The 23,816-nt window shown below is 51.9% G+C and overlaps 1 protein-coding gene across 1 annotated transcript; it reads left to right on the top strand.

Moving 5' to 3' along the window:
• Positions 1-250: 250 nt before the first annotated feature.
• FMAN_03073 (uncharacterized protein) lies at positions 251-18,316 on the top strand (the record flags this gene model as incomplete). The annotated part of the gene is made up of 2 exons (XM_041831845.1): positions 251-17,141; positions 17,196-18,316. The coding sequence occupies 2 exons, from the start codon at positions 251-253 to the stop codon at positions 18,314-18,316; spliced, it is 18,012 nt and encodes a 6,003-aa protein (XP_041682367.1).
• Between the last annotated feature and the right edge of the window lie 5,500 nt (positions 18,317-23,816).

Genomic DNA, 23,816 nt, shown 5'->3' on the forward strand with positions numbered 1-23,816 from the left:
ATATGGATTGGGAATGCGGACCTGGGCGAGAACAGCCCATCGTAGAGACCGGCTCTGTGAACTACAGCGACGAAAACAGACAGGCCGATGAGAGCCACACGAGGCAGTGTAGGCGTACCGGGTGATCGTGTCCGTCTCTCGAGTTCTTATAAACGATGAGGATGCCTCGGAATGGAGCTTGAAGCCTCATACGGACTCTCTCCAACACCAAATTAATTTGCTAGCTGCGTCTCCGACGACAACTCACACCATGTTGTTGTCACGGGGGCTGCTAGCCTCTACACTCCTTCTCGCCGTCAAGGCACAAGATGGTATCGACCAAGCCGCAGTCAACATTGCTACAGGATTTGCGGAGACTCTCATTCAACATGCTTATACTACTCTCAACGAAGATTCAGGAGGTTCTGGTGATGCTGGAAGCGGTGGAAATCAGGGCCAAGCTTTCGATGCGAGTTTACTCGACAAGCAACAGAATGCAGCCGACAACGATGCCACCGTCACTCAGGTCATACAGGGCCAAGTTACTGTCGAGACATACACTCGCCCCGGAGGAGTACTATTCCCCGTGACACTCCTTCCACACCCAAGAATTACGCTTGCTCCGACCCGTAATGATCCTTATGAAAGGATTATCCAGGCCTATACTGGAGGTAATGATGCCACTACAAATCAGGAAATCACAATTGCCGAACCCTCGGGAACAAACCCGGGTACTATTATCGTTGATGTTCCTGGTACTGCTTATTCTTCTTTCTCATCTGGCCAAGCCGGCGCGTTGACAATCCCTCCTTCAAACGACAACCCGACAGCCACGATTATTTCGGCATTGCCTAGTGGTGTTGCCATTACTGGCGAGGCTACGAGGACAATTCCAGCGGCCGGAAATGCCCCTGCGACTGTTGTTATCCAGACTCCTTGGGCAGACGTGCCACCAAGCACTCCTGGCGTTGGAGGTGCTGGCGCTGGTGGTGCCGTTGGTGGCAACGCTGGAGGCAGTACATCCAATGTTTTGGTGATTCAAACATACACCGGAACTGAGTACATCACCCAGGCTCGAGTTTCCACCATTGTTGGTTCTGGAGGCGATCAGGGCACAGTAGTTGTCCAGATCCCTCCAGGTAACCAGAACCCCGGTGGTGCTGTCACGATTCCTCCAAGCGACGGTGGCCATTTCACCACGATTGTCAGGCAATACACAGGAGCTTCTGCTATTTCAACTCCTGTCACAATCCTTGTCCCAACCTCGGCCGGCCAGGATGGAACAATCATCATCGAGACGCCTGGACCTTCGAGCTCAGCTGGCACCGGTGGAGATAGTGATCTCCCTGAAAATCAACCGCAGGTTATTCCACCCAGCGGCGATAACCCTTATTCTACGATCTTGAGGCCTCACGCCGGTTCCGACCAGATTACCGAACCTGTTACGTATACTGTGCCTCCATCTGGTACTAACGCAGGAACGATTATAATCGAGACTCCAGCTGTGCGCGCTGGTCAGCAGGTCATCACGCTTCCATCTGACCCTAGCAGTGGTTATATTACCATTGTTAGACAGCCAAACAGTGTTATAACTGCACCCAATACTATCACAATCGCACCCTCTGGTGGTCAGCCAGGAACTATTATTATCGAGACTCCTGCCCCTCAACCCGGCGATGTCGAGATTACAATTCCTCCTGGTCAAGATGGCTCTTTCGTGACCATTATCCAAGGTCCTACAGGATCCAATGCTGTCACAGTCCCTAACACAATCACAATCACTGGGGCTCCTGGCCAACCTGGAACAATCATCATCCAGACTCCAGTGCCGTCTGGAGGTGGACAGATCACCCGAGGCCCTGGTGATCCTTTCACTATTCCTGCTGGATCGGGTCAATATGTCACTATTTTCCGACCTCATAGCGGTGATCCAATTTCGGTTCCGATTACGCTCACCCAGCCAGGTACGAATGGTCAACCAGGCACTATCATTATTGAGACGCCTGATCCGACCACATCTGCACCAGGAAGTGGGCCTATTACCATTCCTGCTGGAGGTAACAGCCCTTATGTGACTATCTATAGGCCACATAGTGGAAGCCCTATCAGCGCACCGGTCACGATCACCATCCAACCCAGCGGTACCCAGCCGGGGACTATCATCGTTGAGACACCAATACCAACGCTTGAGACCCCTAAGGGCCAGAATGCGGTTACTTCCCCTGCTGCGGGTGGCCAACCGATCACCATCCCTCCCAGCAAGAACAACCCGTATGTCACCATCTACCGCCCTCATACAGGTGACCCCATTACCGTCCCCATCACCATCACTCAGTCTCCCTCAAACGGACAGCCTGGGACCATCATTATTGAGACTCCAGCCCCGCCAGCTGACACCGTCACTGAGACTGAACCTGGTGCGACCGTGACGGTTCAACCTGATAACCCTGGTGGATACACAACCATATATCGACCGCATACGGGCGACCCAATCTCTGAGCCTATCACTGTCACAACGATTAATGGTTCGAATGGCCAGCCAGGAACCGTTATAATTGAGACTCAAGGCCCCTTCACGGTCACTGCCACTGGCCCCGGTGGCACTGCCACTATCTACACTCCTGGATCAGATTCCAGCACCACAGTTACGAAGACCGTCACCTTGACAGCTTCTGGAGGTCAACAATCTACCGCAGTTGTTATTGAGACTCCACCTCCAATAAAGGTTCAACCCACAACTGCAATGGTTACGGTGACTGGCCCTGATGGATATGTCACGGTCACTGAACAGTACACCGGGACGAGTGTTATTACGGCCATCTTTACTACCACAATCACTGGATCTGGCACAAATCCTGGCACGGTTTTCATAGAGACACCGCCACCAGTCAAGTTCGCTCCCACTTCAACGGTTTCTGGCACCGACAACTATGTCACTGTCTATGAACCGTTCCCCGGCCCAGGCATCATTACGGCACCCATTACCGTTACGCAGGCCACTCCTTCCGGTGGGCAGCCGGGTACAGTGATTATCCAGACTCCTGTTGTGGACACCCCCACGACTACATCATTGCCAGATCCTACTACTACTCAGGGACCTGATGGTTATGTCACTGTGTATCTTCCGTTCCCTGGACCTGGTGTCATTACCACGTCCTATACCAGGACACAGGCCCCTTCAGGTGGAAATCCTGGAACTGTTTTTATTACAACGCCAGCCCCTCTACCTGCTACATCTTCTGAGGCAAATCTTCCTAGTACAACCTCTGGAACAGACGGCTATGTGACAGTTTTTATCCCATATCCGGGACCGGGCGAGATCACTGCGCCCATCACCAGGACTCAGCCACCAGCAAATGGCCAACCTGGTACTGTCTTCATTACCACACCTGTCCCTGTGTTCACTACACCGAAGCAGATGAACGGGTTGACTTCAACGTCTCAAGGAACGGATGGTTATGTCACAGTTTTTGTTCCTTACCCAGGACCAGGCGAGATCACTGCACCCATCACAAGCACCCAGCCGCCTGCCAATGGCCAGCCTGGTACTGTTTGGATCACTACACCTGTTCCTGCATTCACTACACCAAAGCAGATGAACGGGTTGACTTCCACTTCCCAAGGACCAGATGGCTATGTGACAGTATTCCTGCCCTTCCCCGGCCCAGGTGTAATTACTGCTCCTATCACAAGTACCCAGCCCCCTGCTAACGGCCAGCCCGGAACCGTTTTCATCACAACGCCAGCACCGCTGTCCACTGATCAGCAGAATGTGGCAACCACTACACCTGGTGATGATCAATATGTGACCGTTTTCCTGCCCTTCCCGGGTCCTGGTATTATCACTGCACCTATTACCCGCACCCAGGCACCGTCTGGTGGCAACCCAGGAACTGTGTTTATCACGACACCGGCTCCTGAGACTACGGCCCAGCCCCAGACTTCTGCCCTTACTACGGATAACTATATCACCATTTACACCCCTTTCCCAGGACCAGGTGTAATCACCGCACCTATCACTATTACCAAGACACCATCTAATGACCAGCCCGGAACAGTCCTTATTGAGACACCTGTCCCAGTGAGCTCTAGTGCCGATACCTACGTGACAGTCTACAGGCCCTACCCAGGTCCTGGAACGATCACTGCACCAATAACCCTGACTCAGGCTCCTTCCAACGGCCAGCCTGGTACGGTGTTTATCGAGACTCAGCCAACAGAAACGCCGACTCCAACAACGCAAACTACTGATGGTTCTACTCCTCCTATTGCCATCCCTCCTGATCCGACTGGTTCTTATGTGACAATCTATCATCCCGGCCCTGGCCAGATTACATCTCCCATCACATACACTCAAGCCCCTGTTTCTGGACAGCCTGGTACAATTATCATCGAGACTCCCAATCCTGATGCCAATACTGCCACCCAGACAGGCCCAGTTACTGTCCCCACTGGGAGCAACAATCCATATGTCACGGTATATAAACCCTACCCTGGCCCCGGCAACATTGATCAGCCTATCACTATTACTGCTGCGACCCCCACAGGTGACCAGCCAGGCACGATCATCATCGAGACACCTACACTAGAGGTCAACACCAAGTTTGCCCCGTCGCCAACTTCTTCGTCGCCAGTTACCATTCCGGCTGACAACAACAACTATGTCACTGTCTATAGGCCACACACTGGATCTCCGATCACTGTGCCAATTACTGTCACTACCATTGCACCTTCAGGAGGACAGCCTGGCACCGTGATCATTGAGACGCCAGCACCCGAGTCTCAGTCAGAGGCCCAGCCTACAACCACAGACAGCCCGCCTGTCACCATTCCCCAAGGTCAAGACGGATACGTGACAGTCTACCGCCCGTATCCCGGTCCTGGTGTTATTACAGCCCCAGTCACTGTGACCACTATTGCGCCGACTAATGGTCAACCTGGAACTGTGATCATCGAGACACCTGCTCCTGAGGTTCCAACTTCTTCCTCATCTGATGAGCCCCAGACCACAGCTTCTGCTGTCACCATTCCCGCTGATAACGCTGGCTATGTGACTGTATACAGACCTTACCCAGGACCTGGAACAATCACCGCCCCTCTTACCGTTGGAACTGTTGCACCAACTAATGGCCAGCCTGGAACGGTCATAATTGAGACACCTGTGCCTCAAGCCGCGCCGGAGACCACCTTAGCACCCGAAGTTACTTCTACTCAGGGAACTGATGGTTATATCACGGTCTTTCGGCCATACACTGGCACTGGTCTCATTACAGCGGCTATTACTGTCTCTACCATCCCTCCCTCTAATGGTCAACCAGGAACTATCATCGTCGAGACACCTGTGCCTCAGGATCCAACGACCACAACTAGTGATGCTGCGCCTGTCACCGTTCCACCAGGACCCGGAAATTCGTACGTGACGGTTTATAGACCTCATACGGGTACTGACATTATCACGGCACCTATGACGGTTACTACTATTGAAGGAGTTAACGGTCAGCCCGGAACCATCATTATTGAGACACCAGTACCTCAGGCGGCAACCTCGACAGATGAATCTACCGAGGCTGCACCTGTGACTATTCCACCCGGTCCAGACAGCTCCTACATCACTGTCTATAGACCACATACAGGAAGTGATGTCATTACGGCACCTGTGACCGTAACTACTATCCAAGGCGTCAATGGACAGCCGGGAACAATCATTATCGAGACTCCCGCGGCCCAGGATACTAACGCACCTAGCACTGGCCCTACAAGCCCTGGCAGTACCTATGTCACCGAATATCGTCCATATCCTGGACCAGGAAATATAGATCAGCCTATCACGGTTACAACTATCGAGCCCTCCAACGGGAACCCAGGAACTGTTGTCATCGAGACACCTACTCCAGATGTCAACACGAAGGTTGCTCAGCCTCCGCTTACCCTCGATCCTGGCCCAGGCGATCAGTATATTACTGTCTACAGACCATACACAGGTACTGGGGTCATCACTGCACCTGTCACCGTTAGTACCATTGCACCTTCAGGTGGCCAGCCCGGAACAGTTATCATTGAGACTCCTGAACCGGAAACTCCTGGCTCTAATCCAACAGTGACCTTGCCCGCTGGCCCTAATGAGTCTTACATTACGGTGTTCCGACCTCATACGGGTACTGATGTGATTACTGGCCCTGTCACGATTACAACTATCGCACCCGCCAATGGTCAGCCCGGCACTGTCATCATCGAAACTCCTGTTGAGTCTGAGCCTGCCTCTACCCCGGCCCCTGTTGATTCAGCAACGAGCGCTCCTCCTCAAGCTACTTATGTTACGGTTTATCGCCCTCACACTGGGGCAGACCGCATCACTGCGCCCGTTACTGTCACAACCATCGAGCCTTCAGGAGATCAGCCGGGAACGGTCATCATTGAGACCCCTGATCAAGATTTGCCTCCTGTCACAACCTCGGCTGGACCTCTTGCCACCTATGTTACTGTTTACCGACCTTACACAGGAGCAGACAGGATCACAGAACCTGTCACTATCACGACTATTGAGCCGACCAACGGCCAGCCCGGTACAGTTATCATTGAGACTCCAGGACAGCAAGCGCCTCCTGTGACGACCACCCCTCCCCCTGCTACTTACGTAACTATCACTAGACTCTACACTGGGACAGACCAGATTACAGAACCAATCACGACCACTATACCTCCACAAGGTGATCAGCCCGGTACTGTGATCATTGAGACTCCAGGCCAGCAATTGCGGCCGGTAACCTCAACGCCTGGTCCTGCTTCATATGTGACCATCACCAGGCTATACACCGGTACAGATCAGATCACAGGGGCTATAACGAGCACTATTCTCCCTCAGGGTGACCAGCCTGGAACTGTCATTATTGAGACGCCTGGCCAACAAGTGGCCGCTATGACCTCCTCTTCCGTACCTCCTTCTTATGTGACAACGACGGTTCCCTATACTGGCACTGATCAGATTAGCGTGCCTATTGTTACTACTGTCTCTCCCCAAGGCGACCAGCCGGGAACTGTCATCGTTGAAACACAGGCTCCGTTTGTGACAGTCTATCGTCCGCATACAGGGCCGGATCAGATCACCGGTCCAGTCACCGTCTCGACCATTGCTCCCACAGGAGATCAGCCTGGCACGATCATCATTGAGACTCCTGGCGCGGCCCCTGCTGTCACAACTACACCACCTGCGCCATCATACGTCACTATCACTACTCTGTTCACTGGAACAGAGATACTCAGCGAGCCCACTACCGTCACTACGATCCCCCCTCAAGGAGATCAACCTGGTACTGTCATTGTTGAGACACAAGGTCCTTTCATGACAATTTCAACACTTTATACTGGAACAGGTGTAATCACAGCGCCGACTGCCCTCACAACGATTCCTCCACAGGGTGGACAGCCTGGAACTGTTGTTATTGGAACACCAGGATCATACGTCACATCGACTGTTCTGTATACCGGATCTGACTCGATTACTGGCCCCACAGCGTTGACAACCATTCCACCCCAAGGTGATCAACCGGGCACGGTCGTTGTGGGAACTCCCGGATCTTATGTCACAACAACGGTGCTTTACACTGGCACCGATTCGATTACTGGGCCTACAGCTCTCACAACGGTTCCCCCTCAAGGCGACCAGCCTGGCACCGTTGTCATTGCCACGCCCCCTTCGTATGTCACGACAACTATTCCTTACACTGGAACCGATCAGATCACTGCGCCAATCACAGCTACTACCATCCCTCCCTCAGGGAACCAACCCGGAACTGTTGTCATCGAGACCCAGGCCCCATTTGTCACGATTTATCGCCCTCACACTGGTATCGACAGAATCACTGCGCCTGTTACGGTTTCGACCATCGCCCCATCTGGTGACCAGCCAGGTACGATTGTGGTCGAAACCCCTGGCGCAGAACCCCCTGTCACTACATCGCCTCCTGCTCCAACATACACGACACTTTATGAGGAGTACTCCGGCACCGATGACATTACTGAGCCTTTCGTCAAGACTACTATTGAGCCACAAGGTGACCAGCCCGGCACCATTATCTTTGATACTCCTGCCCAGCGAGTCGTGTCCACCAGTGCTGCACAGCCTTCCTATGTTACGGTTTACCAGCCTCATTCTGGCCCAGACAGAATCACTGCCCCTGTTACTGTCACAACTATTCCTCCACAGGGAGATCAGCCGGGCACTGTTATCATCGAAACACCAGGTTCGGAGCCTGCCATCACGTCGACGCCGGCCCCTGAGCCATCTTATATTACAGTGTATCAGGCCCATACTGGGCTCGATAGAATTACTGAGCCCGTCACTATCACAACCATTCCTCCCCAAGGCGATCAGCCAGGTACCGTGATCATTGAGACACCAGGTGCAGAACCCCCTGTAACATCAGGACCTACGCCCGAACCCTCCTATATCACAATCTACCAGCCACATACCGGCTTTGATAGAATCACCGAGCCTGTCACACTTACGACGATCCCTCCTCAAGGCGACCAGCCTGGTACCGTGATCATTGAGACACCAGGAGCGGAGCCTTCTCTGACGTCGGGACCTGCCCCGGAGCCTTCATATGTGACGATCTATCAGCCACATACTGGATCTGATAGAATTACTGAGCCTGTTACACTTACAACTATCTCTCCCCAAGGAGATCAGCCAGGCACGGTTATCATTGAAACCCCTGGCTCGGAGCCCCCTCTTACTTCAACCCCAGCTGCTGAGCCTTCATATATCACGATCTATCAGTCATATACTGGTACAGATCAGATAACATCTCCAGTTACACTGACCACTATCGAACCATCCGGGGATCAGCCTGGAACCGTCATCATCGAAACGCCTGGATCCGCGCCTCTAGTCACATCAGCCCCTGCGCCTGAACCTTCATACGTGACAGTCTATCGACCGCACACGGGCGCGGATCAGATCACTGCACCAGTTACCATCACCACCATTGAGCCTCAAGGAGACCAGCCAGGAACTGTGATCATTGAGACACCTGGCTCTGAGCCAGCAGTGACCTCTTCACCAGAACCTGCTCCTCAGCCCTCATATGTGACAGTATATAGACCTCATACTGGTGCTGACCAGATCACTGCACCGATCACAATCACGACAATCGAACCTCAAGGGGACCAGCCAGGAACCGTGATCATCGAGACACCAGGCTCTGAGCCTCCTGTTACCTCGACACCAGCTCCCTCATATACCACCATCTATGAGCCTTACACTGGTACAGGAGAGATTACAGGCGAAGTTACCGTCACAACCATTCCTCCCCAGGGTGATCAGCCAGGTACTGTCATCATTGAGACACCGGGTCCGCAAACCGCAAACAAGGGAGCGAACCCTCCTCTGACTATTCCTGCTGGAGACGATAGCTACGTGACGGTCTTCAGGCCTTACACAGGAACCCCTATGATAACAGCGCCCGTCACGGTTACGACCATCTCCCCGTCTGATGGCAACCCAGGGACTGTTATCATTGAAACACCAGCACCTGAAGCCGCAGCTACCTCGGCACCCGAGGATGTTTATGTTACCGTCTACACCATTTACACTGGCACTGGTCAACTTACGGCGCCAATTACTGTCACAACCATTGCTCCTGTCTCTGGAACCGGTACTATCATCGTTGAGACTCAGGCCGAGGCTACTACTCCCCCGCCTGTCACGATCCCGCCTAGTGACAATAGCCCCAACATCACCATTGTGCGTCAGTATCCTGGCCCAGGAGTCATCACCGCCCCTGTGACCTCGTACGAGCCGCCAAGTACGCCTGGACAGCCTGGAACGATTATCATAGAGACGCCAGCCCCCGTTTCTGAGACTACATCTGAGGCACCAGGCACCAATGTTACACTCTACACCTTGGCTCCCCCGGGTGTCAAGACTCCCATCACTAGTTACGCGCCCCCACAAACACCAGGCCAGCCAGGAACTGTTTTCATTCAGACGGTGGCCACTGATGCTGAGTCTACCTCTGAGGAAGGCAGAAACGTGACTATTTACACTGACGGCCCTGATTCTCTTACTGCACCGTACACTACCTACTACCCTCCTGGGTCCCCTGGAGATCCCGGAACCGTGCTCATTGAGACTCCTCCTCCAGTTCCTACTGGTCCCGCCTCAGTATCGGCAGTGCCCACCACTGACGATTCGGCCAGTGGCATTACAACACCTGCTTCGAGCAACCCCGATGCACTCACCTTGACTCCGAGCGATAGCAACGATGACTTTACTGTCATTGAACCGAACACCAGGTTCGCTGATGCTAGCGAGAATGTCACACAGATTATCCCCGCCACCGATGGAACCCCCGGAACACAGATCATCTACACACCTGTGGATACATCGGGAGAGTCATCCGCTGGTGCACCGGATACTGACAGTTATGTTACCATCAGTGCGACAGTCACTATTCCTGGAGATCCCTCAACACGTACCGGGTCCGACTCCGACGCCGGAAGCGACGCAGGTACCACCGGCGCGGAAACCAATGTCATCATTATTCCCCCTAGTGGTACTGAGCCAGGAACGGTGCTCTCGCAAACTAGTGTTTACTTGGATCAGGCTTTGGCTGAACACGGAAATGTGACGATCACAAGGACAGCACCCAGTGGTGTTACCACAAGGTTCACTACCTACTCACCCCCAGCTCAAAAAGCTGATCCAGGAACCATCATCATTGAGATTCCAGACTACAATGTCACCATTACGCGGGCAGCCCCTACTGATATCACAACCACAATCACAACCTACTCGCCTCCTGCAACGCCCGGCGACCCAGGTACCGTCATCATCGAGACGCCAGATTATAATGTCACCATTACCCGTGAGGCGCCCGCATCGATCACAAGTCTCCGCACAAGCTACGCTCCTCCAGGAACTCCTGGCGATCCTGGCACTGTAATCGTTGAAACTCCAAACAACGACTACAACGTGACCATCACTCGTGGCGCCTCGATTACAGCCCCCTATACCACGTACTCGCCTCCTGGCGCCTCAGGAGATCCAGGCACCATTATCGTCGAGACGCCAGATTATAATGTCACCATTACCCGAGAGGCACCAGCTTCGATTACTGATGTACGGACGACATACAATCCTCCAGGCACTCCAGGCGATCCAGGAACTGTCATCGTCGAGACACCAAACAATGCCTATAACGTCACCATCACAAGGGCAGCTCCCGCTTCGATTACTAGCATATATACCACCTACTCGCCTCCAGGTGCTCCTGGTGATCCTGGCACCGTTATTGTTGAGACACCCGACTACAATGTTACTGTTACTCGTGGTGCCTCGATCACGGCCCCTTTCACAACGTACTCGCCGCCAGCTACACCTGGAGATCCCGGTACAGTCATTGTAGAGACACCCGATTACAATGTCACCATCACACGAGAAGCACCAAGAACCGTCACAACCTTGCGTTCATCGTATGCCCCACCTGGAACTCCCGGTGATCCGGGCACCGTTATCATCGAGACACCTCTTGGTCCTTACAATGTGACGACGACTCGTGGTGCTTCAACGATCACGGCGCCATTCACAACTTACTCGCCTCCTGATGGACCTGGCGACCCCGGCACCATTATTGTTGAAACCCCTGATTATAATGTCACCGTCACCAGTGACGCTGACTCTTCGGACGCTGCAACAGATATTGTCACCAGGTATAACCCTCCTGGCACCCCAGGTGACCCAGGTACCATCGCCATCATCATGCCGAACCAGAGAGTTGTGTCGACTTCTCAAGATCCATCCACTACCGATGATCCTGGACAAAACGTCACTGTCTACAGGCCTGGCCCACGAACGATGACTGGTCCTGTCACTTCATACATACCTCCCGCGAACCGTGGCGACAACGGTACGGTAATCATCGAGACCCCCGGTTCTGCCACTCCTTCCAATGTGACAATGACCCAGACTATCAGCACCATTACGGCGATCTACACTACCTACTCGCCGGCCGGTGCTGAAGATGATCCGGGAACTATCATCGTTGGAATACCACCTGATCGAAATGTGACCATCACAGAGGTGGTCAGCACTATCACGGCTCCTTACACAAAATATTCTTCTCCTGGCTCGCCTGGCGATCCCGGCACTGTCATTATTGAGGTGCCCCCCGACCACAACGTGACTGTCACTGAAGTCATCAGCACTATCACCTCTCCCCACACAAGGTACTCCGCGCCTGCAAACCGTGGAGATCCTGGTACAGTGTATATCGAGCTGCCCCCAGATTCCAATACTACCATCACAACTGAGGTGGATTCACGAACAGCGCCTTATACCACCTACTATCCTCCCGGTTCCCAGGGAGATCCTGGCACTGTTCTTGTTGAATTGCCTCCTAGTCGCAACGTCACCATCACGACCGAAGTCGCGAGCCGGACTGCCCCTTTTACAACATACTCAGCGCCGGCCAACAAAGGAGATCCGGGTACTATCATCGTCGAGATGCCTTCTGACAGGAATGTCACGGTCACGACCGAGATGGCTAGTCTCACTGCTCCGTATACTACCTATGCAGCCCCTGCCAACAAGGGCGATCCAGGGACTGTCATCGTGGAAATGCCACCTGACAGGAATGTCACCATTACAACTGAAGTGCCCACTCGCACCGCTCCGTATACGACATATTCTGCTCCAGGATCTCCAGGCGATCCTGGCACCATTATCGTGGAATTGCCTCCAGACCGCAACGTTACGATCACTACCGAGATCTCTAGTCTCACTGCTCCCTACACGACTTATTCTCCGCCAGGAAGCAAGGGCGATCCAGGCACAATTATCATTGAATTGCCTCCTGATCGTAACGTGACTACCACGGAAGAGGTTCCTACGTTGACCGAGGCCTATACTACTTATTCACCACCGGGTAACCGCGGTGATCCCGGCACTGTCATTGTGCGACTCCCGCCTGACAGGAATGTGACTAGAACGACCGAGATCGCTACACTGACTGCTCCGTATACAACCTATTCTCCGCCCGCAAACAGGGGCGATCCGGGTACTATTATCATCGAATTGCCTCCTGATAGGAATGTCACCACTACGGAAGAGGTCAGCACAATCACCCGGGTCAGAACAACATATATACCTCCTGCCAATAGAGGAGACCCCGGCACAGTCGTTGTCCAAGAGCCTCCGGACACCAACACTACTATCGTTGATGTCGTGCCCACGATCACACGCCCAGCCACTCGGTTTGTGCCCGCTGCCACGAAGGGTGATCCAGGCACTGTCTATATCGATGTGCCCCCGAACCACAATGTGACAATGACCACAACTGTCAGTACAATCACTCGACCAAGCACAACGTTTGAACCCCCTGCTACTGAAGGCGATGCAGGCACCGTGCTCGTCCAGATGCCCCCTGAGTACAACGTCACCACAACTCAGACAATTGAAACAATCAGTAGGCCAGTCACTCGGTACTCCAGCCCTGCTGAGATTGGCGACCCTGGCACTGTGTATCTCGATCTACCACCCGAGTACAACGTCACTGTCACAACCACGATCTACAGCATCACAAGACAGAGCACGACCTTTGCTTCTGGTGCTACCCAAGGAGATCCTGGTACTGTCATCATTGAGATGCCTCCTGAGTATAATGTGACTACAACACAGACTGTTGAGACAATCAGCAGACCAGTCACTCGCTACTCGAAGGCCGGTACTATCGGCGACCCCAACACTATTTACGTTGACCTTCCGCCGGAATACAATGTCACTGTAACCACAACAGTCCCCACAATCACGAGACAGTCCACGACATTTACTCCTGCTGCTACTCAAGGCGATCCTGGCACCATCATTATCGAAATGCCGCCCGAATATAACGTCACGACGACTCAAACCGTTGAGACCATCAGCAGACCGGTGACTAGATATTCGAAGCCGGATACTATTGGCGATCCCGGCACTATTTTCGTTGACTTGCCGCCGGAATACAATGTTACCATCACGACTACCGTCGACACAATTACAAGACCTTCAACTACGTTTGCCCCAGCAGGTACCCAAGGAGATCCGGGCACTATAATCGTCGAGCTTCCGCCTGACTCTAACGTCACAACAACTCAAACTATCTCTACGATCTCGAGACCCACAACCCGTTACTCTCGTCCAGGCACAGTTGGAGATCCCGGTACCGTGTATGTTGATCTCCCGCCGGAATACAACGTCACCATCACCACGACCATCGAGACCATCACAAAGCCTTCAACCACCTTTGCTCCAGCTGGAACTCAGGGCGATCCTGGCACTATCATTGTTGAGCTCCCCCCTGATTCCAATGTCACGGTCTCATCAACAGTCCCCACCATCAGCCGCCCTGCCACACGCTTTGCAAGCCCTGCAGCCGTGGGTGATCCTGGCACCGTTTATGTTGATCTGCCGCCGGAGTATAACGTCACTACAACTGAGACTGTCAGCACTATCAGCCGTGTCCGCACAACCTTCAATCCAGCTGCAACCGAAGGCGACCCAGGCACTATCCTAGTCGAGGTTCCAGTTGACTACAACGTCACAACCACTGAGTTGAACAGTGCGATTAACAGGGTTAGGACTACCTATATGCCTGCTGGTACGCAAGGTGACCCAAATACCGTCCTTGTTGAGATTCCCCCTGACTACACTATCACAACAACCGAGACTGTCACTTCAATTACTCGAGTCCGAACTACTTACATGACTGCCGCGACGCAGGGTGATGCCAACACGGTTCTTATCGAGGTCCCCCCGGACTACAATGTCACATCCACGGAGACTGTCAGTTCGATCAACAGGATCAGGACGACTTATATGCCTGCCGGAACCCAGGGTGACCCTAATACCGTCCTTGTCCAAGTTCCTCCTGATTACACTGTCACAACTACTGAAACCAACAGTGGTATCAGCCGTATCCGAACTACTTATATGACTGCAGCGACGCAGGGTGACCCCAACACGGTCCTTATCGAAATCCCTCCTGATTATAACGTCACGTCAACCGAGACTGTCAGTTCGATCAACAGAGTCAGGACAACGTATATGCCCGCCGGAACCCAGGGTGATCCCAACACGGTCCTTATCCAGGTTCCTCCTGACTATACCGTCACGACCACCGAGACCAACAGTGGTATCAGCCGTGTCAGGACCTCATATATGACTGCTGCAACACAGGGCGATCCCAATACGGTCCTCGTTGAGGTTCCGCCGGATTATAATGTCACATCAACCGAAACCATCAGCACGATCAACAGGGTCAGGACATCATACTATCCCGCCGGCACCCAAGGAGATCCCAATACGGTTCTCATTCAAGTTCCTCCTGATTACACTCTGACAACGACGGAAACCAACAGTGCGATCACTCGGGTCAGGACCACATATATGCCTGCTGCCACCAAGGGCGACCCGAACACGGTTCTCATTGAAGTCCCACCGGATTCCAATGTGACGACAACCCAGACCAACAGTGCAATTAGTCGCATTAGGACCACCTATATGCCAGCGGGCACTCAGGGTGATCCCAATACCGTACTCATTGAGGTCCCTGTCGACTATAACGTGACCACCACCCAAACCAACAGTGCGATCACGCGGGTTAGGACCACCTATAACCCGGGTGCAACTCAAGGCGACCCTGGAACAGTTTTGGTTCAGGTCCCAGTTGACTATAACGTAACAACCACTCAAACTGTCAGCACAATCAGCCGAGCTAGAACGACATACAACCCTGCCTCTGTTCAAGGTGACCCTAATACAGTCCTTGTGCAGGTGCCCGTTGACTACAATGTCACTACTACTCAAACAGTCAGCACGATCAGTCGGGTCAGAACATCATACTACCCAGCTGCCACTCAGGGTGACCCTAACACGGTCCTGGTCCAGGTCCCAATGGACTATAATGTCACAACTACTCAAACTGTTAGCACAATCAGTCGGGCGAGAACGACATACAATCCTGCCTCTGTTCAGGGTGACCCCAACACAGTCCTTGTACAGGTGCCTGTCGACTACAATGTCACTAGCACTCAAACAGTCAGCACGATCAGCCGGGTCAGAACGTCTTATTACCCAGCTGCCACTCAAGGCGACCCCAATACGGTCTTGGTCCAGGTCCCAATGGACTACAACGTGACAGTTACCCACACAATCACCACTATCAGTCGTGTGAGGACAACATATGGTCCTGCTGCCACACAAGGAGACCCTGGAACCATCTACGTGGACGTACCGCCGGAGTACAACGTCACTGTCACTTCAACTGTCAGTACGATTTCGAGAGCATATACCACCTATTCTGCGCCTGGTACACAAGGTGATCCAGGCACCATCTGGGTAAGGCTGCCGCCTGCATATAATGTAACAACCACTCAGACTGTCCCCACAATCACTCGTATGTCTACAACATATGCTCCTCCAGCTACACAGGGTGATCCCGGAACCTTCATTGTGCAGGTTCCCCCTGACCGTAATGTCACTACCACTGAGACTGTTCCCACGATATCTCGACCTGCAACCAGATATGTGGCCCCGGCTACTCAGGGAGATCCAGGTACAGTTGTGGTGCAGATGCCACCACAGTACAATGTCACGACAACACAAACAGTATCAACTATCTCTCGCGTGGCTACTGCGTATAACCCCCCAGCTACACAGGGAGATCCAGGTACTATTGTTGTGCAAATGCCCCCTTCGTATAACGTCACGTCAACGCAGACTGTTTCAACCATATCCCGACTTACAACTGCATACTCAGCCCCTGCTACACAAGGTGACCCCGGAACCGTCTGGGTCCGGGTACCTCCTGAGTATAATGTCACGTCTACGACTACGGTCTCAACTATTTCTCGCCTCACAACCACATACGCACCCCCGGCTACTCAGGGTGATCCGGGTACTTTCATCGTAAGAGTACCTCCATCTTACAACGTCACCACGACTGAGACCGTGTCAACCATTTCACGTGTTGCAACAGCCTACTCACCGCCGGCCACCCAAGGAGATCCAGGTACTGTCATTATACAGATGCCTCCGGCTTATAATGTCACTACCACAACCACTGTCTCAACTATTTCCCGGCTTACAACAACTTACGCACCGCCAGCTACCCAAGGCGACCCAGGTACCTTCATTGTGCGGGTACCTCCCAAATACACTGTCACGACGACACAAACAGCCAGCACTATCACCCGACCTACTACTGTCTTTGCGCCTGCACAAACTCAAGGCGATCCCGATACTGTCATCGTGCAATATCCCCCTCCTTACAACGTCACGGTCACTACAGCTGGACCGACAACGCTCACTGCACGATACACTACATATTCACCACCTGGCCAACCTGGCGATCCCGGTACCGTCATCGTCGAGATGCCACCGAGTCGCACAGTCACAATCACTACAAACGGTGGCACTACAATCTCTACCCCTGTTACCTCCACTTATGCTCCGGGTGAGCCTGGCGACCCTGCCACCGTGGTCATCGCAACCCCAGCTCCCCGATCTACTACATCTACAACATCTTCCAGGCCGCTCACCACCAGCAGCACTACAACTACTGCGCCGGCAGCCACTGTATCCTTCAATTGTGATGTATACGGTTACCTCATGCAGAAGACGGCTCTCTACCGTGTCGAGATCACATCTGGTAAGACAACCCTTATTAAGAGTGATGTCGGTCCTGGTGGTTGGATCAACGCCATCGGTTACAACCGTTTCGACAACTACATCTACGGTATGCACATGGACGACACGGGCTCTCAAGTTATCCGTATCGGCGGCGACGGTGGTTGGACACTGCTCGGCACTCGTACCAATGATCGTCTCGTCCAGATGGGTGATATCGATAACCAAGGTCGCTTCTGGATCTCGAACCAGGGAGAAGGCTGGTGGTGTATCGATCTCATGCCTGGCTCATCCACTTACGGCAAGATTCTCATGAGCGGCACCGCCAAGAACCCTCTCAACTCTGCCGATTGGGCCTTCGTCCCTGGAGGAGGCGACTTCATGTACTCCATCATGTACGACGACCAGGGCAAGACATCCACGCTATGCAAGTTCAGCCGTACGACATACACATGGACAACCATCCAGGGCTTCGGTATGATTGCTGGTCAGAACGTATGGGGAGCTGCCTATGCCTCGCAAGACGGAAACCTCTACGGTTCAGAGAACACCAGCGGTCAGATTTGGAAGTTCCCTATCGCCCCTTCGATTGGAACTCCAAAGTTCCTGGCCACAGGTCCATCGTCATCCTGGAACGATGGTGCAAGATGTATCGACAGTCAGACCCTATAAAGCCAAGACGCGTAGGGTCTCGACACCTAATACCTTTTCTATGTCTGTTTACAGTCGGACTCTCTAAGAGGTCACGACCCGAATTCGTTTCCTATGTGTCCACTGTCAGATCCTCGAGTCTCAGACCAAGAGGTTTTGACACGAATTCGTTTCCTATGTCTGTATCTGTATCTGTATCTGTACCCGTATCTGTACTCGTATTTACACACGTTGTATAATAGCTAGTTATCATTGAGATTGTTAGTATATTTGCTTCCATAAATTGACATCACTTATCTTGTTCAACCGCATCATCCTTAGGCGTGTCTCAACGATATGACACTTCCATACATCGGTTGTACCAGGGCATTTAACCGTACCCAGCTCAGTCGAGTGAACATTCCTCCAAGCGAACTGCGAACGGCTTCAATCAAGACTTTGGCCCTATTCTTCCCAAAAAGCCTCAACGCTTTTTGCCGAAGGGCAATCTGAGGCAGTGAAATAGAGATAATGCCTTGAGTCTTCAGACAGTGCCGCAACAAGCACTTCCTTATTGTAGCTTCATCTGCTAACAGTGCTGGCACTTCGACTTCGCCTCTGTCGCCATCACCACTCAGCACTGACTCTCCCATACGCGTTCGTGGCACTTTGGAAGGCGTGTTTAATTAGAATGACACTAAAACGATGGGTACCTCGTGCTACCTAGTTATACTAAGCCAAAAAGTTCTTGAGTGGCATTCACCTAGTTTATGTAGATCATATCACTACCCACGTTCTGGTAACCTAATTATAAGCTTGTTCTAAACTTAAAACAGGTTCAATTTTCATTCCGAGACCACCTTTTCTCTCTGGAGGTTGGTGACAATCTCATCTGCGACAACCCAAGGGCTTCACAGCCATGAAAAGCTTCGACATTTCATAGTGATGTCTAACAGAGGCAGATCTGGGGCATTAGGCTCTAGCTACAGAACTTCAGTATGAAAGCTTGAAGAATGAGCTCTCATAGCTGTCAACTTCATGCGTTTTGATGGGATTTGACATACGCCTCAGTAGGTCGACTTGTTAGCCAATTCAATAAATACGTCAGGGATATTGTATTTTTTATCATGGTCACTCCAGACGACATGCTTTACTCCCTGTATCAGAACATCGATCAGCTCTATTTTCTAGTACGTTGTCTCTCCTTCTCATTCCAACTCACTTCCTCCACATCTTTCCACACTCACGCTCCATTTCCTATCTTTTCCCAACTGCTTTCAAATTCTGAACCCTTGACTCAAATACTCGCAGTCTTTGCCTATTTTTTAAAATCTCGTCTAAGAAATCAGAGCTAATGCCTGCAGGTTGACAATCTGACCAAGCCAACCAGGAGTGCATTTCCTTGGTTCCCAGCAATCGCTGTAGCCTCATACGCCATGAACCTGATAGTGCGTCTTGATCACCGGTCGACTGAACTCTTGTCCATAATTCCAATACTAGTCCATCTATTCACGAGATGGCGGCTTCTGGGCAGCTTGCAGGGAGTCTAGGCTTGTCATAGAGAAGCACTTTTGCTTGCAACATTATGAGAAAGTTGGACAGAAAAGCAGCTCAAGCCTGAAAGTGTATGGTCATAAAATATCACAAAAATGATGCAAATTCGGATCAAATGCTCAAAGGACAGATGTTTCATCAATTTGCCTTAGCAAAGGCCAACAGGTCAGATCAACACTTTCTGGTTTATTAACTACCTTATCAAGGTGAGAGCCAACAACCCCCGGAGGAGCTCTGGAGCCAAAGGTCCCCCGTACAAGTTATACGGCGTTTCCTCTCGTACTATATCTTGTAACCAATGGTAGTCTCTGTGAGGCTAATGTATCAGGACGAGGAAGGCGACCAGAGGCGAAGGATTTCCTCCCTGTCCACTGAATCAGGAGCTGGGGACTATATGATCACTGATCAGAACAACAAAACATACATACTGGACGAAGGTTTCCAATTCTTTCGATCCCTTAGCATGCGGGAAGTTTTGATTGATATCCTTCTCTGTCAACTTGGCCAAGGGATGAGAAAAGAGCTTGAAAGGCGCATAGTCATATAGATCATGGCAACTGGATCGACAAGATTTCAGGGGGCAATCTCACTGATAAAAAAGACTCGGGTATCAAAGCTTCGTTGCTGGCCGAATTTCCTTATTCTCCTAGGTTCGCAGCTCAGAATTTCGTGTCAACGAAATTCAAAATTCTAAAGGACGCCTCGCAACCCATTTCTTCGGAGAATCTTCCCTCAAGTTCCTACTTAACATCACCGTGAGTCACTCAGCTCCACGAGTCCACGTAACCTTCCGCAGGCAGAAGATAGCTTAGCAATTCCACCCCATGAGCACAAGTTATACCCTAATGTGAATAGAGTAAAGGAGGTAATCCGTCAGTCCGTTGACACGACACAGCAGGTGATCAACAGTCCGAGTCAGGGGCGGAGCTTTTGCAGCGGCTCGATGTGATAAAGCTCAAGAAACAATTTACGAATGCAACGACACGTCAGGAATTGCACCAAGGATCCCCCTCCGAAAGAAATGAGCGGTGAATAATCAAATCAGCTCCGGTGGTTTCATCTGGTTCCTGTCTTTGTGTGGTCAGCAGTTTTCAAACGTAGTTGCTCATCACTTACAGTAGCACAATCCAAGAGCTTCTTCTCTTACTCCAAGACATTATGACTCGTAATGGCACATTTGCCCCTTTCGGTGATATTCTTTAAGAGTCTTATTTTTTCTTCAAATGAGTCACTTCTCTCGCGATGGAAATACGCCAACAGAACGCGCAAACTCATCTGTGTCAGCCGCGAGAAACCCCTTAGTCTTCAGCCTTTACCGCTATACCTCAACTTCTGCCGAACTAGTTGTCTCTCTAACTTACAACGTGTAAGTCCCACTGCGTGAGAGGCGCCGACTAATGGAGCTTGTTGATTAGTTACACCGTTGTTTGAGAAAGGTCCGGTATCCCTACCAACACCTTCCGTGATGAAGCCCAAGCCATCAAAGTCACCTAGTCCTCGGACAGCTGTATCCCCTGCTGTAAGCGAAGGAACTAGAAGCTTCGACTCCTAATACAATGGGTATTGAGAACTTGTCACCCCGAGAAGGGCCAAAGCATCCGCTCTTGGAAAGACAACGAGGCTGAACAGGCTAGGACGTCAGCGTGTATAGATTGCGTGGGGGTTCAACTCGGCTCGTCTTGTTCTGAATGGATTCTTGTGGCTTGGCACCTCAACAAGGAAGCACAAGGATTGCCCTTGCGGCGCGTCCAGTGCCCGTGCTTTGTTGAAGAAACGGTTATGCATGCATGCTTGATGTAGGATGGCTGGCTGATTGACTCTATGCTCAGAATGGCATAGCCAGCCGATGGAGGCCCTCAGGTGGCCCGACAGGTATTGTAAATATCTGCCCGACTTTAGGTAAGAGAACTGAGAACTGAGACTCGTAAGCCCCGTGGCTAATCGTATTCACTGGTTCGTCATATGCTATCGTGCGCACGCAGCCAATAGCCATTGTGGCAACAGTATCCAAGCCCAATCTTGACTGTCCTCGGCGAAAGTTATAGAATGTTGCATTCCAGTCGATCAGAACAATCGTGTTCTTCGTAGAATCTTCTAGCAAACGGCAGTTGAGGCTATGACGTCAATGAGGCATCTCGACACCATCACTGCCCATTTCCCCTCATTTGGTGCATACCAGCAGCACAGCACAGTATGAATTTCTAACTCTTCTGTAAGATCCATGCCACTGGGGGTATAGGTGGCTGTTTTCCCCTGCAAAGTCAAGTATGTATGTCTGCAGCAATGCGTTGCAATATCCGGAGATGGCTCCGGGCTGTTTTTTCCCCTTGTCGATGCCTGATTGGACGCTGGACTCGCAGGAGTAAACTCTCCGCTTGGAGTAAGCAAAAAGTCCCCTGTAAAAATGTTCGTATTTCCGCAATGCAGTGCGGAAATCGCATATCGTATCGCATCTTATCTCATCACACGGCTGATATGCATCATTTTGCAGTGCAACCTCCATCCTCAATGTCATGACCCACCCCGGAAGACCCTCTCCGACGGGACTTGACTTAACTTGCCTTGACCTGACCTGACCGCTGAGGCCACTTGAGCCGTGGATCAGCCTCATTGAAGCGATGCACATAAAATTTGACCATGGACATGATGAGGAATCCTTCCGGTTTGTCGTAGATCACTCACCGCTTAGCCTCTGTTCCCCTGCTTCTGTGGGTGCCTAGGCTAGGCTAGCTGCTAGCTGTCTGTCAGTCTCCAGATGCTTTTGCAAAAAATTCCAAGCCCAACCCCAAACCTGAAAGTGTCTGGGGCAAAAACTTAACGGCCGCTGATGTTTCACCCCCCAATTAGTAAACAGGGGTCCCTTAGGCGACGCCCAATTCCGTCTTGTATCCGTGCCATGAACACAAAAGCAAACTGAAGCCAATCCGTGCCCTAACAACTGATGCATCAAATTTGAGCAACGAGCCGCGAAAGCGCTCGCCACTAACATCCGTTCTTCAACCCGTTGCAACTCATTCAAGTTACCCCTGTTGGTGGCTGGAGGTGGCTCTGCGCTTGTCGAACTTGGTAGTGGTGGCCCCAAAAGAGCAAGATCTTCAATATGCAGCTCTATCATCTTGCAATTGCTTCCAGACTCTGGCCCAATTGACTTCGAGAACACAACTGATGAGACGTCGACAGCAGCTACGCCACAGCATGGCCCACCACCATCCGTTCACCACTGCCGAACCCAACCAGGTGATAAAAGAAATGTGTCACTTACGGTGACACCGAGTCCATCTCATTGCGTCGACCGAGGCTGTCTTGAATGTCCTATGGTTTCCTTCCGATCTGGAGACCATATTGTTGCATTCTGCAGACCTTCATGATCGGGGTTCGAGCTGCATGGCCATGTTATCTTGATGGTCTAGACCCCGCGGCCGGGGTTCCGGTACGTGGCTGACAAGCTGACCGGAGATGCCACTATTTCTGCATTTCAACAAGGGGGCAGGGGTAATCCCCAAAAGACACACACGGTTTTTCGAGAGATGCAATCAGAGGCAGCTTTAAACATTCGGGAACTTAATCCCTGTTCTGATCCATACACATGACCCTGGACTGTGGCGCAGCTGAATTGAAGCAGGCACATGTTCGTCCCACGAACCGAATACTGTGCAGCAAACAAAAGCATTCTTTTGAGTGTTTTCAGCTAGTTTGAGGTGGATTTGAAGAGATGTATTTCGGCCGCACTGACGCTTGATTAGCCCGGCCAGTAAAGTCGATGTCGTGACGTGACGCCGTTCGATCTACCAGAATAATGCTCCATTCACGATCGTGGGTCCCGAGATCGCGGGCCACAACGAGGACCCTGACGGTGGTAGCGTCGGGATCCCTAGCTCGGGCCAACCCCAAATCAAATACCAGAGTCTCGGAATGGTATTAATCAGTCTGCCCTGTAACTGTTTTACCACATAAGTCGCTGTGCAAGACTTGCTATGTGACATGTTAT

This window comes from Fusarium mangiferae (assembly GCF_900044065.1).
Source record: "Fusarium mangiferae strain MRC7560 genome assembly, contig: FMAN_scaffold006, whole genome shotgun sequence".
NCBI classification, from domain to species: Eukaryota; Fungi; Ascomycota; class Sordariomycetes; order Hypocreales; family Nectriaceae; genus Fusarium; species Fusarium mangiferae.